Source organism: Acipenser ruthenus, chromosome 2 (assembly GCF_902713425.1).
Source record: "Acipenser ruthenus chromosome 2, fAciRut3.2 maternal haplotype, whole genome shotgun sequence".
In the NCBI taxonomy this organism is placed as follows: Eukaryota; Metazoa; Chordata; class Actinopteri; order Acipenseriformes; family Acipenseridae; genus Acipenser; species Acipenser ruthenus.
In genome coordinates this window covers 10,422,848-10,440,407 of record NC_081190.1, presented here as the reverse complement: position 1 = coordinate 10,440,407, position 17,560 = coordinate 10,422,848, and the positions used below count along the sequence as shown (strand labels likewise).

General features: G+C 41.3%; 1 protein-coding gene across 11 annotated transcripts in view; it reads right to left on the bottom strand.

Annotated features, from left to right (window-relative positions):
* Positions 1 to 287: 287 nt before the first annotated feature.
* Positions 288 to 17,560, bottom strand: part of LOC131697748 (ectopic P granules protein 5 homolog) — a 40,639-nt gene continuing 23,366 nt past the window's right edge. For 5 of the 11 annotated variants that reach the window (XM_058988911.1, XM_058988919.1, XM_058988903.1 and 2 more), the window contains 21 exons: positions 16,884 to 17,007; positions 16,002 to 16,149; positions 15,529 to 15,700; positions 15,083 to 15,245; positions 14,262 to 14,404; positions 13,923 to 14,079; positions 13,064 to 13,258; positions 12,215 to 12,428; positions 11,789 to 11,931; positions 10,745 to 10,952; positions 9,724 to 9,799; positions 9,533 to 9,636; positions 8,993 to 9,168; positions 8,220 to 8,405; positions 7,596 to 7,805; positions 6,761 to 6,908; positions 6,043 to 6,285; positions 5,598 to 5,817; positions 5,063 to 5,269; positions 3,496 to 3,610; positions 288 to 2,637 (listed from right to left, as the gene is read on the bottom strand). In XM_058988911.1, the coding sequence (XP_058844894.1) occupies positions 2,455 to 2,637; positions 3,496 to 3,610; positions 5,063 to 5,269; positions 5,598 to 5,817; positions 6,043 to 6,285; positions 6,761 to 6,908; positions 7,596 to 7,805; positions 8,220 to 8,405; positions 8,993 to 9,168; positions 9,533 to 9,636; positions 9,724 to 9,799; positions 10,745 to 10,952; positions 11,789 to 11,931; positions 12,215 to 12,428; positions 13,064 to 13,258; positions 13,923 to 14,079; positions 14,262 to 14,404; positions 15,083 to 15,245; positions 15,529 to 15,700; positions 16,002 to 16,149; positions 16,884 to 17,007 (3,535 nt within the window). In that variant the 3' untranslated portion in view covers positions 288 to 2,454. The remainder of the gene's footprint in view (positions 2,638 to 3,495; positions 3,611 to 5,062; positions 5,270 to 5,597; positions 5,818 to 6,042; positions 6,286 to 6,760; positions 6,909 to 7,595; positions 7,806 to 8,219; positions 8,406 to 8,992; positions 9,169 to 9,532; positions 9,637 to 9,723; positions 9,800 to 10,744; positions 10,953 to 11,788; positions 11,932 to 12,214; positions 12,429 to 13,063; positions 13,259 to 13,922; positions 14,080 to 14,261; positions 14,405 to 15,082; positions 15,246 to 15,528; positions 15,701 to 16,001; positions 16,150 to 16,883; positions 17,008 to 17,560) is intronic. The other 6 variants (XM_058988928.1, XM_058988953.1, XM_058988958.1 and 3 more) reach the window with 4 other exon arrangements.

The following is a 17,560-nucleotide window of genomic DNA, read 5'->3' as shown; positions in this document are numbered from 1 at the left end:
GCAGCCATGGATGGGGCAGCGAGCACTGGGGCTTGTGTCAGGGCCTCGCACAGCTGGGAGAAGGCATTCTTGCGCTCCGCTGTCCATGCAAACGAAATGCTTCTCTTATTGATTTGTTTAGGTTTTTTTGTGGTTTGAAATACAATTAATTCCTATGGTTTTGCCCTATTCAATGTCTTTCTCAGATCCCTGATGTTTTATAAAACTAAATACAAAGTAAAAAAAAAAGGACAAGTGTAAATGCAATGTATAAACCCCAATAAAAGTCAAAGCAAATCAGTCACAGCACACTTTAGTCTTTTTTTTTTTATTTGCTCACATGTACAGCTTTTACAGCGTCAAAAGTGTCATGGAATCCACTTAATAAACGACAGCAATAACTCCCCCCCCCGGGCTGTATGTAAATTACAATTGCAAACTGTTGGCACCACACACTTAAATCTATTTATGGCATAGACATGTGAAACTGCAGCAGAGGGGTGACGCACAGTTAAAAGTAACAACAGCAACGGTTTAGCCTGGGAGTCCTGGCATGGAAAGCAACATACCCCTTTTTGCCTGCAGGCTGTATACCGGCAGTAGGAATATCTTTTCTGTAGAATATTTGTATTATTTTGAACCACAGTTGGAATGACTCAGAATAGTCTGCAATTCAAAATGCACGCAGACGTGCAGCAGTTTCAAAAGAAAGCACAAGTGTGTTGTTTATAAACTAAACACATTTTGCTTCCTGTCCAGTTGGATATGTTTAAGAATCCTGAATGGAGATCCCCATTGCATATAGTGAGCTGGTTTTCTGATACTGCACACAAACAGAAATCTGTGGATGTGGAAGCTCTTGTGTAGCTTTTAGAAGAGCAGGGGTGTGGAAAATACTGCATCTGGGTCGTTTCACAAAGCACTTACACCACTGAGCAACTGTACCTTCAAGACGGAACTGTATAGCTTTACAGAATCCAGCTCAGCTAGTCTACATGAGTAAAAGTGACAGGTTTTCTTTGGATTATTGCTAAAAACTAAAGTGGTTTAGTAGACTGCTACTGTAGAAGTGGCTTGTGAACCACACCCCTAGAACTTTGTTGGATTTGTGCAGACAACTTCTGCTAAATAGTCTAAACATTACAAATATGTATTCATTTGTTGTGCATTGCCTTGCCCACCCTTCTTTAAGCACAGACAGTGTCTCACAATAGTTTAACACAATAAATGAGCAGGTTCCCCCAAGGTTATCCTTTACATTTACCATAGTTCATCAACGGTTTTTTAATATGCTTTACCATACCTCTCTGAGCTTTACAATCGTCACACTTGCTTACTTTTACCATACTTTCACTATACTTTGATACACTTTTCTATGCTTTTAAAATGGTACACTTTTATAAGAGATAGCAGCCAGTCTACACTTTCACTTGTTCTGCTGACCAGCACACACACACACAGACACACAAGCATGCTGTGCATGATACAAACATGAACCCTAAAGCAAAGCTGGGGAAGATCCCTTCAGTGTCACATAACTCTTATATCATTTGGTATTTATATCATCCTCATCTTCAAACACTCAGTCACACATACATAAGGTAAAATAAATAAACGACTCAAGATGTAGGTAGAGTAGAAGCCCTACTTGACTTTGTTTTTTACACTTTTACCCTCTGTGCCCCCTTTGATCCACTGCGTATCTAAGCAACGGACTGCCGGCAATGCTTGTCCACGAAAGGTGCTATTGTATACAACTCCAGTAAATACTGTATTGTGATTTACAAAAGTGCAAATTGTTATGATGGTTTTCGTGATGCATGTCTGCAAAACAACTTCACAAAAACCCATCATCGAGCAAACACAACCCTCGGGGGAGAAAGACATGTGGTCATCATCGTTAACCAGGGTCAGGATTGAGCCAAAAAAGAACATTCAAAAGGCTATACTGCCTTGCCCTGCACCACAAGCAGTTAATTCAGGACATAAAGATCATTATAAACACAGTACTGTTTAAAAATAATGTACATAGCATGGGACTAAACTGTTAAGCGCAGCTGTTTCCTAATGCTGTAAACTCACAGGAAAACTAAGAGAAGCCTATAATGCAGATTATTTTTGTAAAAATGTGTTTATTTTTTTGTACCAAAACGCCAGCATCTATTTGCATCAAAAGGAAAACTCTTTTTTTGGCATTCAATCCTCAGAAAACGACTTCTCTGTTACCCTCAGGTCAAACCTATGATGGTTTAAAGATTTGAGAGACACACTGTATCTACTGTAAATCAAAGTTGAAAGGCCAGTGGCATTTGATGTGCCTATGCATAGTTCAACAACATGCCACAATACTAGAAGTCTTGCTGTTGCCTCCCAAGTTGTTAGGAGCTAAAAGCACCCTGTTCGAGACCTTCAGGGAATCGTTTAGGTTTTCAGACTCCCAGTGATAGCTGCACCTATACAATGTAGCAGTAGACCCTATCGTATGATGTCCAGATAGTGCACCTCTGGGTAAAGGGAGTTTATAAGGAGTGCGAGCAGGCAGTTCCCATCCTGCAGGCAGTGACCAGGGTAGCTGATGAACTGTCTGGCTTGGGTGAGTGGCTCTTGGAACTCGGAGTACTGCTTACTGGAAGGCATCGAGTCTAGGACACTTAGTGCCTGAGGAAAGGAAATCAAGCCTGTTATTACACTGGAAGAGGGCACCTCGTTTTCACATGCCCCAATAAGCTTTCCAACCCAAACGTTTCCCATTTACTGATTATACAAAGTACAATGTAAACTGTTTGTATGAAAAGAACAAGGAGTAGCTAGTATTTTTTCCCCACACCCATATAACAAGGTGGAACTCAAAATTGAAATGCGCCTTTCTCTTGTAATGTCTACATTGTGGCAAATAGTACCACAATCAAAGTAAGATGTATTTAGTAAATTCATTATTTGTATGGTCTTTAAACTCAGGAAGATAATGCAGAAAGGGTATTGTTTGGGAAACGCATTTAAAAGATGAGTTTCACATACAGTATTTGCCAAACATATATGGTTTACCATTAATCAAAATGAGATGAAACAGGTGGTTCATATTGCACACCTACCAACACACTACTTTAATATGGGGAAATCTCCTTCTTCATCTTACTTGCACATTGCATTACTGTCGCAGAGTTTTTAATTGGGCAGCAGTGTGGAGTAGTGGTTAGGGCTCTGGACTCTTGACCGGAGGGTTGTGGGTTCAATCCCCGGTGGGTGACACTGCTGCTGTACCCTTGAGCAAGGTACTTTACCTAGATTGCTCCAGTAAAAACCCAACTGTATGTATGGGTAATTGTATGTAAAAAATAATGTGATATCTTGTAACAATTGTAAGTCGCCCTGGATAAGGGCGTCGGCTAAGAAATACATAATAATAATAATAATTGATATGTTTTCATATTTCATATGTATGATGCTGTCCATACAGCAATATCTAAATCCAAGACACACAATATTGTCAATGGTCATGGGGCACACAGTACGTACTTGCTGTGCTTTGGGTGAGAGCTGCAGGTCTGTGCCTGGATGGAGTCGAAGCCGATTCTCTGCAGGGACCTGGACTAACAGGAAGGCAGACATGCTGCGGGCCACCACCCGGAACCTGCAGAGCACAAACACAGGGCGACTGTATAACAGAACAAAAACCAGCTGCTGTGCAAGCAATACACAGCTACACAGAGCTACAGATCACTCTGCTATGTAAAAAAAAACAAAAAAAACATTCATATTTATACACTTCAAATACAAAAACATTCCTATTGATAAATAGGTAAAAGAGCCTCTAACTAATGCACTTATCTTCTTGTTTAAAGTCTGTTTCAATCATCACAACCACTGCAGCACCATGGCCTCAAAACAGCTTTCAGTATCATGTCTAACCTACAATTACATCTGGTGCACCAGTGTAACCATTAACCTGTCCCCCTGAAGGAAAATATGAATGGGACCATGTACACCAACTGGACTGGTTAAGAGTGTCTTTGTACTGCAAACTATAACTTATGCTCAGTAACCTGTGGCTGGAAAATAACTGTGCTAAATAAGGTCAATGCTGGTGCACAAGCTCAACTCATAACGGTTTTAAGGTCAATGCTGGGACATAGCAGAACATGGAATAACAGGGGGTAAGAGTGTTGTGGAATTAATGTTCTGTGGAAATAACTGTTAAAAAATGGTAAGTAGAATGGAGACATAATAGGTAATTTTAGCACAGGACACAAGCTTGTATATCTGCCTGTATAAACTGGGACACACACAAGCATTCAGAGACAGCTTCCATTCTCCTCCCCGAACATCGTGCTGAGGTCTGCCCTATGTGACTCCCAGTGGGAAGGCAACATGGCTGACTGCCTAACTATTGTTTAAACCTAGTGACTATTTGTGACAGGATGGCTTGAGTGGTGACATCAGACCCAGAAGAAACACACAGTACTGCGAGGTGAAATGGTGAATGCGCTTGCTTGAGCCGGTTTACTGCAAATAAAAGGTTTAAACATAAAACAAAACACCGAAAATAAAGGGGCACAATGGCCAAACGAACAGACAGACAAACAAACAAACAAACACGGTGAGACAGACAAACAAGTACCATGCTGGTGCTTCCAGCATGAAATAGCAATTGTTATTATTTAATTTAATTTACTCTCCTCCTCTCTCCCGTTCTCTACTCACCGAACACCCAACCCAGAGTGAGTGCTTTGTGCCTCTATATACAGTGGCTCTCAAAAGTATTCACCCCCCTTGGACTTTTCCACATTTTATTGTGTTACAACATGGAATCAAAATGGATTTAATTAGGAGTTTTTGCCACTGATCAACACAAAAAAGTCCATAATGTCAAAGTGAAAAATAAAATCTACAAATTGTTCTAAATTAATTACAAATATAAAACAGAAAATAGTTGATTGCATAAGTATTCACCCCCTTTGCTATGACACACCTAAATAAGCTCTGGTGCAACCAATTGTCTTTAGAAGTCACATAATTAGTTGAATGGAGTCCACCTGTGTGCAAATAAGGAGTAGTAAACATAGGTACAGTGCCCACTGCCTACCTGCTGGAAAGGGGAGACTTCTTGCCCAGGCCTATAGCCCCCAGGATCCCGGAGGCCAGCCTCTCCTCCCCCAGCTGTCCCAGCCGAGTCTGCATGGCCAGCAGGGTCTGTACAAGGGGCTCCAGGTGCTCCTGCTCCACCTGCACCATCACCAGCTCTAGGGACTTGTGCCACCACAGGAACAGCTTGCTTTCATCAGACGCACTGCTGCAGAAACGAGGAGGGGAAAACGTCAGTTTAATAAGTAGTACAAATAGTTTAACCTACCTTAAAAACATTTGTAAATCAGAACAAAACACATTCACAGCTTCAAAATGTTCAATCAGAATTCTAAGGTAAAATTGTAAGACTAGCAAATAAACATTTTGGTTAGTGCCTTCCTCTGTGTACTCCTGTGGGAATGATCATGTGTTGCCTGAGGACGTTACCTGAAAATGTTTCTTGAATTTTTTTCAGAAATGTGTGTCTGGAATCAAGTTTCTTTGTGCATGTTGGGCCTAACCCTGGTGAGCGTGGCTGTGTTTGTGCCTCTGACCTGGGGAAGACCTGCTCTGTCCAGGCACTGAGCAGCACCAGACTCCTCCTCTCACAGGCCAGCGTCTGCTCCAAGTTAAGGCGCTGCAGGATGTACACGTAGAGCGTCAGGAAGCTGCCCAGGGACAGGCTCTCCTGCAGGAACTCCTCCGCAGTCAGCTCCGGCACCTGCAGTGACACCAGGATAGGGCCCCAGCCGGAGGACTGGTCAAGGGAAACGCCTGGGAATGGGAAGGGGGACAGAAACAGGCAATGAAAATAGAACTTAAGTGTTTATGCAGAAAAAAAGGTGATGGGTAAAAAGAAACTTCATAAGCACTTTCTAAAACAAAATAATGATGAAGGCATAGCATTAAAGATAACAATACACTCTTTGCGTCTAACACAGGCGAGCCACGACGGGCCAGAAAGTCCCTTCAGATTCCCAGTTTCTCTCAAGTTCTTACCGTCGGTGAAGTAGGCAAGGATGCATGCCTCCGTCGTATGTGCCATGTGTCGGACGGAGGCCAGGCTGTGGCAGGCTGCGGTGAGGAGGGGCAGGACCAGGGGGGCGCGGGCTCTCCTCTCCACCCAGCTCCGCAGGCTCTCTTGCAGGGACAGTGCCGTGGACACACCTGCGCTGTTCAGCACTGTCAGCACCTCTGCAAACAGGCTGCATGTCGCCATGTGCCTCTGCTGCAGATCAGTCTCTGCAAGGCAACAAAGGGAGGAAATTAGGCAGTATTTTGGTCTACTTGTTTTATAAATAAGGTAAAACTATAAAAAAAAAAAACTATGTCCAGTAGACAAACTTTTCAGCTAGTGCTTTCATCAGTGTACTGATTAAGAACTGTATGTCGTTTAAAAAAAAATTAAAATGAATCAGTTAGGGTAGGATAGTCCCACCGTGTGACAGCTATGTGTAAACAGCATCAACCACCGTTATGTTAAAAGTTATAGTTTTAACTGACAATTCAGATTGAGCGTTTTGAAGTTATGGGTAAGGATTGTTTTTTAAATGTCCTTCCAACACATGGCATGACCATCCGATGTTTGCAGTGAAATGTGTATTAGATGATTTGCAGTGGTTAGGGGTTAGAGATGCTTTCTCAAGGATTCAAGTCGCAGCAGTGCAGGTGAGATTACTGCCGCATACTGACAGCCAGACCTAGTAAGACTCCTAACCTGGTGGATTGAAGATCACAATGTCCTCCAGCAGTCTCTCCATCTTCCTCTGCAGCTCTGCCAGGGCGATACTCCCGCTCTGATCCAAGGACACTAGGAACTGAACCACCAGGTGGATGAACGCCCGGCACTTAGGAGTCATGTCCTGCTGACGCAAACAACAAACTAGGGATGTTAATAGTTTAAACATTTTCCATGTGTTAAATCTTTAAAATTGTTCCTAAACTTATAGTCACTGTCAAAGATATGCATGTCAGTTGCAGTTTTTATAGAGCAGGATTCCCATTATGTTAAAGTTTAAATGTGTTTAATCCTAATGTTTAAACATTTTGGAAATTAAATTAAATTTAACAGCCCTACACAGCATGGCTCTTGCTCCAAGACCCCTCAAAGCCTTGTGTGTCTTGGAGGTGCCAGCTAAACGGTTAGGATCTCATGTTGAAACATGAAAACATACTGCATTCTGCAGAGTGCACCGTGCAACATGCACAATCAATTTACCGTATGCATTATTATTCTAAAACTATGACTTCACTCTTCATTTTCAATACCAAAGGTTATCAATAAGATTACAGTACAGTGCGGAACACAATTAGCATGGTCTTGTAACTATGTCTCTCAGCGACAGCGTTATAAAGGCGGAACACTGCACAAAGCTGGTGCAGTGCATAGGTAAAATTATAAGAAACTACATCAAGTAGACAAACGTACTACACTGAGGAAGGCACATGCTGAAACGTTTGCCTACTCGACTCTGGTTTTCTTCTAGTTTTACCTTCGAATTGTGATATAGCGTTTTGAAGTTGTGAATGGTGAAGTGCAGTGCTGTGCATACCTGGTGCAGCCTCCCCTCACAGTCAGCCCCAATCCCTGCGGCCATCTTCAGCAGCTTGACAGTGAGCTCAGAGGAGGAGTCCCTCTTCAGGATGAGGGCCGGAGGGTAGTGGCTGTTAACGTAGCCAAGAACGTTTTGGTAGGACGGGAAGTCCACAAAGTGCCATGGCAGGGAGCTGGCCTGACCCAGCAAGTTCAGAAGAGGAGATTCCTGCAAAGAGCAAGCAAGGAAAAAATAAAAAACTTATTTTTAAATATTGTATTTATCACACACTATGTACCATGTGCTGCTGATAACTGAAGGTGCAATACCTAAAAAAACACAACGCAGCAGAGTCTTGCTATCAAAAGTTGGAACAATAATTTTGTACCGTGATTACTTATTGTACAGAAAAAGCATGATCTGGCTTTATTTTAAAAAGCAAAAAGAAAGAGTGTGAGAGAGAGAGAGAGGAAGAACTACTAACTAGGGATACATCTGCAATTAATGGGGGTTAAACCATGATTTAGGCGATAATCGATAACTGAAACTTTCACTGTGGTCCACTCCTACTTGACATGGAAGTCAAAGCGCCTTCCTGCTTTCGAACCCCAGCTGTAAAGACAGAGCAGGTGTCTCACTCACAGGCTTGCTGATGAGCTCGTCCTCCTTGGCCAGGAAGACCATCATGTAGAGCAGGTAGACCACCATGGCCTGCGAGTGGGGCTGGGGCTGTGGGCTCAGCGCGTCGCTCACCACGCTCACCCAGTTCACCTGACACAGCAGCGTGCCCATGAACAGGAAGCAGCTCTTGGGGCTGCCTCGCTCCACCTGCAGACAAGCGCTCACCTCATTAGGTTCATTGACACGTCATTTAGGACTCTGCTCCCACATTTCGGTAGTCTCCCACCAGAGGGGGAGAGAGCTAGGGAGATCTTCCGTTTGATCACAATTGCATTTTTTACTAGAAAAATGAGACACGCTTGCTCCTTGCGTTGACTACTTTTATTATTAAGACAAGTAATCTGTTACAATATATATAATTTTAACGCCTTTGCAATACTAGGCAAAATTCCCATTAGTCTTGAATTAGGTAATTATCTTAGCCTCAATACACACTACCCTCTCTACAACTGTCCAATACATCCTTTTATGTTCCCACCATATTCTTTTCCTTGGGAGTGCATACACAGTCCTTGCTTCCAAGGTGTCTTTTACCACCCCTTACAGAGGGCCAAAATAGCAACCCAGACCTTTGATAGCTGGTGACATGGACTGCTATTGCAATAACCTAGAGTAACTAAATATATCCCATTGCCAATTCATAAACAGATTTACAAACTGATCTGATATTGCATACTATATGACAACACTATATGTCAGTAAGCAGTGGGAAGGGAGCACAAGGGTGAAAGTACCTTGAAAAACTGATCCATGAGGGCCTGGTCTGGGTGCAGGTCACTCCAGGGCAGTCGGCTGTAGGCTCTGTGGTAGGTGTACAGGATGTACTCTGGCATTTTGGGAGCGGTGCAGGTCTCACAGTAGTGCATGAGGTGCAGCCACAGTGCCCCCCTCTGCCCGGGCAGCAACTTCTCTGTACAGCAGAGAGAGGGTGAAACATACTGTATGTGAAGTGTTTTTTTTTTTTTTTTTTTAAGCTACATGAAAACCCCATTGATATTTATATTTTAGTCAAGACAACTTTTCTGATTTAAAAACACAAATAAAAACATTTTATAATATTTTTGATTGCCTCTGTGGTACCCCTACCACCTACCACAGAGCGAACAGCCATGTACAGAACTTGTTTGAGCAGGTAAATTTGAAGCACAGTACGGACAACATGGGAAGGTGGGTTTAAATTAACCTGGCATGGTTATTACTGGCTACCACTGATTAATAATTGAAAGGAACGTGGGGGTAACCTCCTGGTGTAAACAGCAGGAAAACAAACTTACCCTTGAACTTCTCATGCAGCATGTCAATAAACTCAGAGTACAAAGTCACCATGCTGGCTGCAGCAGATGTGTCGGTCTCCAGCCACGGGTAACAGCGAGGGCTGCTGGGGATGGCAAAGGCAATTGTATAACAAATGACTGCATTTCCTCTCGTAATAATTGAAAACAACTAACTGCATAAGCACAGTTACCTTGCCTCCCCTGTGTCCAGCACCAGTATCCATGGTCTAAAAAAGCCCACGATTTTAGAATGCAGAGCCTGCAGAACTAAAAGAGAAACATTTTCTTCAGCATCCATACCAGCAAAAACAGGCTGGCTTTACTTTCATCAGATAGTCCACCTAATCACAGTCAAAAGTACTATGTGCAGCATGGAAAGGGACTGTGAGGCTCAAGTGGGGTTATAATACAGTACTTGCTGTTGCCTAAAAATGATGTCACTGACATACTGTACATGCCCCACCATGGCTGCAAAATATAAAACTACAGCAATACGATATGGAACTCAATATGCAAGTCACGATGCGATACAGATCACGATATGCAAGTCATGATACAATACGGATCGCGACATGTCAGTCACGATGCAATACAGATCACGATATGCAAGTCATGATACAAAACAGATCGCGACATGTCAGTCACGATGCGATACGGATTGCGATATGCCAGTTACGATGCTGTACAGATCACAATATGCAAGTCTCAATCCCATACTGATTGCGACAATGCAAGTCACGATACGATATGTATCATGATACATGTTCTGATCCTGATGGGCTTGCTTAGAATGATGTGTAACAACATCAAGTTATCATTAACAATGCACTATTTTGTTAAAAGACCAAACTCAATTAATATGAAGATACCAAATACAAAGCAGATGTATTTATCATTCAAGAGGCACTTGGTCGATTCAAGTAGCTCTGTAGTGCTATAGGTCGTGCCTCACAATACAGCCCTCTATTATGATAAACTGCATCATGTTAAGAAAAGAATCACGATTCATTGAGACACAATTAATCATTACACTGCTGCCCAGGGGAATAATGTAAGGGAAATGTCATATCACAAAACAGATGTTTAACTGTTGAAAGTGTGAAGATGGAAATATTTTATTTTACCATTATTACCCTTTAAAATAATTCTTAAATTGGGAAAGGTGACAAATTACAAGCATCTTTTCATAGATCCTGTCCACAGAACCCATACCTTTTATAATCTGGACACTGCCCACTGGCTCCTTAGCCAAGCCAGCAAACTCCAAGTCGATGACATTTTTCAATAGATAACCCCAAAACATCTTTACTTCATCCATGTAAGGACCCCATTTGGAAAAAAGACCAAAACTTCGGAAATCAGCTTTGGAAAGATGGAGTTTAAGGAAGAAATCTGACAGCCATCCTATTGTCTCTTGGATCTGGAAGACAGAGCGATAGTGTTTTGCAGTGTTTTATTCTAATTTCATTATCATATGACTGCTATAGCTGTAAATCCATCTGGAATGACTAGACAAATGAATAGGCTGCATCTTGCCTTTTCTGTTCAAATTAACAAGCAAACAGGCAAACCTGAATTGTTTAATTAACTTGTACTGGTAATTGTGTAAGGCTTTCACTTGCATGCTCATTCTCTGCTGTCAGGTAAACTCTTGCTTCTGGGAATTTTGTATGTAAATTCGATTCTTTGATTGTTCTGAATGATATATAACATATATAACAGAATGCCAAAACCTAGAATAGTCAATAAAATCCTATGCATTTTATCAATAATTATATTGCAAGAAAGTGAATTCCTAATCAATCTTTGGTTACACCTCTCTCATTATTTGCAATTATCAATGGTTGAACTAGCTGCCATCTACTGTGCCTAATTTGATTGACAGATGCCATTACCAATCAAAGCTGTAAACAATGAGAGCTATGTAGCCAAAGGGTGAATAATCATCAATTCTGTTACTTTCTGACTAAGTAACAATTATAGATAAATGTGTGCTTTTATTTGATATGCTAAGTGGTGCCATTCTGAAATTTCTATACATAGATGCTCTTAGTCGCTTTTGCTGACTGTCCTTGCTTTCTTTACATTGGAAACCCGTGCCAAACAGAAGCAAGGGATAAACGTCAGGGATTAAATTCATGAAACGGTGTAAAGGATCCCAATGACTTAACATCAACTACAATGCTAACCCATTCCATACCCTCATCATTCTCTGTGCAATGGGAGTGTATTTGTAAAGCAGTGCATCTGCCATACCTGTTGAGAAGAGAGGGACACTGCAGTAGTTTCTCGGGCAGAGCCGGGGATCTTGGTGGATTTCTTTTTGGGTGGGGAAGTGCACCCAAGTGCTCTGAGGGATGCCCTCCAGCAGTCAGGACTGATGAGCTGCTCTGCAGAACCTGCAACACAAGAGACACATTAAAATGAATGCTACAGTATATTAATGCCTCTGCCTGCACATATTTAATTTTTTTTTTTTTTAATTAGTTCAAATTTGAACCTCCATCTCCCAGTTTAGTTTTTGCTGGGTAAGCTTGCAAAATTTTGAAGATAAAGCACATTTTACAGAAAAGCTTAGAGACATCTAAAAGTTTTTCAAAGTCTACACTACACTATACATTACAACAGGATTTGTAAAAAAAAAAGTTTCAGAAAAATATAAATTCTGATATGATTGGTTACTCTGCATGAGAAGCCTGAGGAAGTCGCTGTAGTGATCAGGGAACTGGTAGCACAGCAGCTGAGTCCAGTGTTTACAGAAGAGGTTAAAGGGCATCAGGATCTCGTCGTCTGGCTGCAGGCCGCAGGAGGTCAGGGCGAGGTGCACCAGCTCCATCAGCCGGCTCCGCTCTGAGAAGTGAGGCTGGCTGGAGCTTAGCCAGAAAACCAAGTCAAACTGGAAAAGAAACCCATAGAAAAACATGTGTGTTTAGAAGTGTTGAGTGTGTTTCTCACTCAGGCGTGTCAGTCATATAAAGAGTGCAAGAGAAATACATTACCAAACACTTATAAACATACAAGCCATTAAATCTAAATAAAAACAGATACAATAATGTGTTGTGGGTTACACGTTTTGAATGTTTTGTCAATGTGGGAGCTACACTCTTGGCAAAGTTATAATCGTAGTTGCTACTAATATGTTCTAAAGGGAACTTCCAATGAAGTTTACTGTATATGAGCAATGTTCCCCAAACTCACTTCCTAAATGTCATTACTATGATCAGTTAACCTGATTTTCAAGCACACTGCATAATCTAAAGAGACACCATGCTGGAGGATAAAAACAATTGCACGATCTGCCTAGATAAACAATAATGAATGTAAAGGAAGGACTTTCCATAACGTTTTCCTTCACACAGTACACATGGATCTGAAGAGTACACACGTATATCAGAAGTACAGTGATCACCATTGAAAAGATTACAAGCTTCACGGCCCTGACCATTCTTTGTCAAACCCACACTGCTACCCATGCCCCACATACAAAGGCAGTGTGAATAAGTCTCTAGCAACGTGTAGAAGACTGAAGACCTTGGTGAGCAGCATGAAGATGACGTCTCCACTGTCCCCGTGCAGGGCGAGCACCACCTCCTCATACAGGGGGACCAGCTCCCGAGGTGAAGCGTTGGGGGTGAAGTAGGGGGACAGAAGGTTACAGAGGCGCCGGTTGTGCAGGATGGTCGTCAGCATCTGCTTGCACTCCCGCTGGGTGTCTCGGATAAACACCTGCAAAGGAAATACAACCAGAGAATAACTAAAGAAGTCTTAATGTGCACTCGTGAAAACAAAAGCAGGTGTTCTCTGACATTGTTATTTCACTGCTATATTTCAATGCTTTTACAAAAAATACATGTTGCTACAGTAGTGTGCAGATTTTTGAGAACACCTCAAGGATTTGTTATATCCTTTATATACCTGCATGCATGAAAAACACAGGGTATAGAATTTTAGTTTTTGGTCCTGTGCTGTGAAAATGTTAGACCACTGTGTGCTTTAATTAGGCATCTTAAAACAACTTTTCAAGTCTCATGCATTTTACCATTTGTGGCTATGTGTTCCCTTTATCTTACTATTTTTAATTAATTGCATGTGTGGCCAATTAAAGTCATCAGTTAAATTAAACAATCACTAATTTGGCTATTTTTACAATTTTCCAAGATTTTCAGTTTCACATGCACAACAAATCAACACAACAGAAGCAATGGGGTGTTATAAAACATTTGCACACTACTCTACATGGCATTTGCCTTTCATACCATTCTATGGATGAGTGGGGGAGACATGGCTCCAAGTTCAAACAGCTTCTTAAGCACCTTGGGGAAAGTCACTATCTGTACCTTCGTCCCACCCAGCTATTATTTGAAAAGCAATACTAATAAATGCACCGTACCTGTCCCAGGATCTCAATGCAGGAGGAGAAAAACTGCCTTGTGGGAGGGTGGCGCTGAGTGTCATCGCACACGAAGGAAACCACCTGGTAGAATGCGGCGATCCCGATCTTCTGGGAAAGAGCAGTCGTCTGGAGCTTGTAGGCATTAACAAGGGCCCTGTATCAACAAACAGTCATTTACACATCATCCGCCAGGTTCTCAGAGCTAAGGAAAGCCCTCGGAACAATGGCTTGGTGCCTGCATCCTTTTCTAAGCTCTTAATGTGTACCTAAGCTCCCCTGTCATTAGCACTGAAGGAATGTGCACTGGGTACCTGTGGTTGATCTGAAATGACTCACGTTATGAAGTTCTCCACGTGCACAGCGGCCTCGGCCACACTCTGAGGAGGGGGTTTCATGGCGTCCGTCTGCAGCTGTTTAACGTCTCGTTTCAGGGACTGAATCTGGTTTAGTACAGCCTCATGCTTGTGCATCCCTTCAAACTGAGAACAGAGTGAATCACATCATTAAAGCAGAGAACATAACTGATTAAGGTGTTATCCAAAAAGAGGTTGAGTTTCTTGTGGTTTTATTGTACCTCATTACAGAAGTATGTTAGTAAAATACGATGGCTGATAATAATAATAAAAAAAAAAATACAAATATTTGAGCTATGAGAAAGACTTGGTGATATCGCTTGGTCAGCACAATCAGTGTATCTCAATCCAACTGACGTTCTGTGGGAAGAACTTGAACTTCAAACCCACTGACTCAGTTGCAGAGCATACTGCACAACCCCACAGGACACCTGAAGGCATTTTGTGGAGTCTTTGCCACACCAACTCCAGGTAAAATAGCAGGGCAGCACAATATTAAATGGCCAGTGAGTGCATAGATGGATTTATCCACTGCTTAACTAGAAACATATAAACAAATATATCCTAAGTATCAACTAAGGTATAAAGATAATGGGCTTAATTCACAAAACTTTAAGGATCGTTTAGCTTAAGGCTTTTTAAAGTCTGTTTCCATTAATTAATCTAGTTTTCAACGGTTTTAAAGACGGTTTATTATTCTAACTTCACCTTTCAAAACACTGTTCAATTTAAGAAAATGTTCTGAAAAAGATTCCTTAAAGTTCTGTGAATAAAGCCCAGTGTGTGAGCCGAAGCAGCCCTGACCTTGACATTGATGAGAGCAGACCCCTGGCATGGTCTACCCCCACTTCCCCGGCACTCCAACTGCATGGACAGCTGCTCCTCCCGATTACTGTATAGCTGAGGCAGAGTGTCCAACAGCTCGCTGTCTAGCGCCACCTGCTGGGACTCCCGTAGCGCTGCGAGCCTGGGGACAGCAATAAAATAAAGGTCATTTCTAGATTATCTAGTAAATTTCTCTGTATTACTGATAATTGCCATTATAAAAAAGCAGATTTACCCGTTGAAGTATGAAGATACTTATAGTGGTTTCAAGTTAGACACGGGTGAATAAATAAATAGCCCTTGGCTAGTGGCTGCGACTGGATTACTCAAGGACAAACTGAAAGCCATACAAGCCATCTTTGATGTTAAGCTGTTTGGAAATGGCAGTGGTGAAATAGACAGAGTTGGGGCTCTTGTTCACTTACTTGGCATGGTGCTGCAGTGCACTGAGATCATCATGGATGAGATCGGTGGCAGATGTTTCATCAGACAAGGCAGAAGAGGATATATTCGGGACAGGGGCTCTCATAGACACCAGGGGTACCGGGGCTTGTGGGGCATCATGCTTCTGCAGGTTAGTCAGGATGCGATCTCGTGCTTAAAAAAAAAAATTAAAAAAAGCAAAGAAAAAATTACATTAAAACTACCTGCCTGGGTAATTATTTGTAATACACATTTTCAAGATTACTGTAAGCATGCAAGCCCCTGCTTTTGACTATCATAAGAACTCTTACTATCTTTGTCTGGAGATTTTCCTCTATGAGAACAAGCTTGTTATTACGGGGATTTTACTCTGTACCACTGTATGAAAAATATTCATCCCCATTTACAGTGATTTACTTCAAGGAACGCAAACCTTGAAAAGATGTCCCCACTGACCATGATTGAAACAACTCACCTGCCTGAGGGTTGGTGAAATCAGTGAAGATAGTCACACTGCTGTTGTGTAGGCAGGACAGCTCAGTTCTGATCTTAGTCCAAAGACTCAGAACCTCCCTCAGCTCATGCTGTACCCGTTCAATATCCATATACTCCATCCACAGCTCCTAAATCAGAAACCACCAGCATTTACTTGTATCAACGTGTGTAATTAGAGTAATGTTGTAATGACATCTTGCACAATAACCTCTCCCTAACAGTAAAGTAAAATATTCTGGTTCCATATCTGTAATGCAGCTCTCTTGTACCCCAGATACAACACCAACTTAGACTTTACATTAGATCGGAACTACTGAATGGAATTCTGAAATTTCACAAACAGAAAAAGGCCAGACAAATACATTCCAGATACTTTGGCAGTGGCATTATTTAGGTAAAACGATCACACATTCTTTGTAACAGAATATGCAAAACAAGGTGATACAGCTGCATTAAGACTCACCTCCTGTACAGACTGGTAGATTTTTATTAATGCTCAATCCGTTTTTTAAGGTAAAACTATAAGAATCTAAGTCAAGTAGACAAACTTTATGACTAGGGCCTTCTTCAGTGTATTAATACTTGTTTTATAGTTTTATCTTAGAACTGTTCTTAGAACCCCACACAAGGTGGAACATCTTTGCTGAATGATAATGCCAAAAACCATATTTAGTTAAAATAGTATTTTCACTATGTCTAAAAAAAGTAAAAAAATAAATAAAATAAAACACACACACACACACACACACACACGTTTTTCAGTTGGAACAATTTGGGAAATCAGAAAATAAAACAAAAATCTAACTCATAGGTCTCACAAAACCCAGAGACCACTCAGCATTGAAAACGTTGAGGAAGCTACCTGCTGATTCTGCATGACTTTGGCCAATCGGTGCGAGTCATATTGTTTTGGTAACGATGGCAGATAGACCTCCTGCATCTGCAGATTTTCATCACCCAGCCAAACAGCAAACACATTGATCAGCCTGTGAGGCAGTGAAGGAGGAAAAACATGAGTACATTCTCCTCATCCTCTTCAATTGACAACAAAACAAAATGAATTTATTTGCTATTGTAATGCTAGAATATACATTATTCTGCACGTGTAGTACTGTAATTGTACAAATGTAATTGGCTAGCTGAGAGCAATGGTATTGTAAGTAAAGCCCATACACAAGGCAACTCTTGGGAAACATTGTTTCTGGCAGCTACTGAAGCAAATATTTCTGACATTTTCAAGCATGGAATTTACTGGAAAATGTCATGCCCTTGCTTGAAAAGCAGTCAGAATGCTTTTTTTTTAAGATATCAGCATTTGAAGTTTTATTATGAAAAATAAAATCAACCACCACATTTTTCTACATTTTTTTAAAAAACGTTATTTGCACCTCCAGCGGCTACTTACACTTTTGTATCCTTTCAAAAATATGAAGGGGCCAATATTGTATTGAAACTATTTTTGTAATTAAAAACAGATAAAAAAAACTACAGAAGATTGAAAAGGTTACTTCATTTTATCTTTCATCCCACAGTATTTAA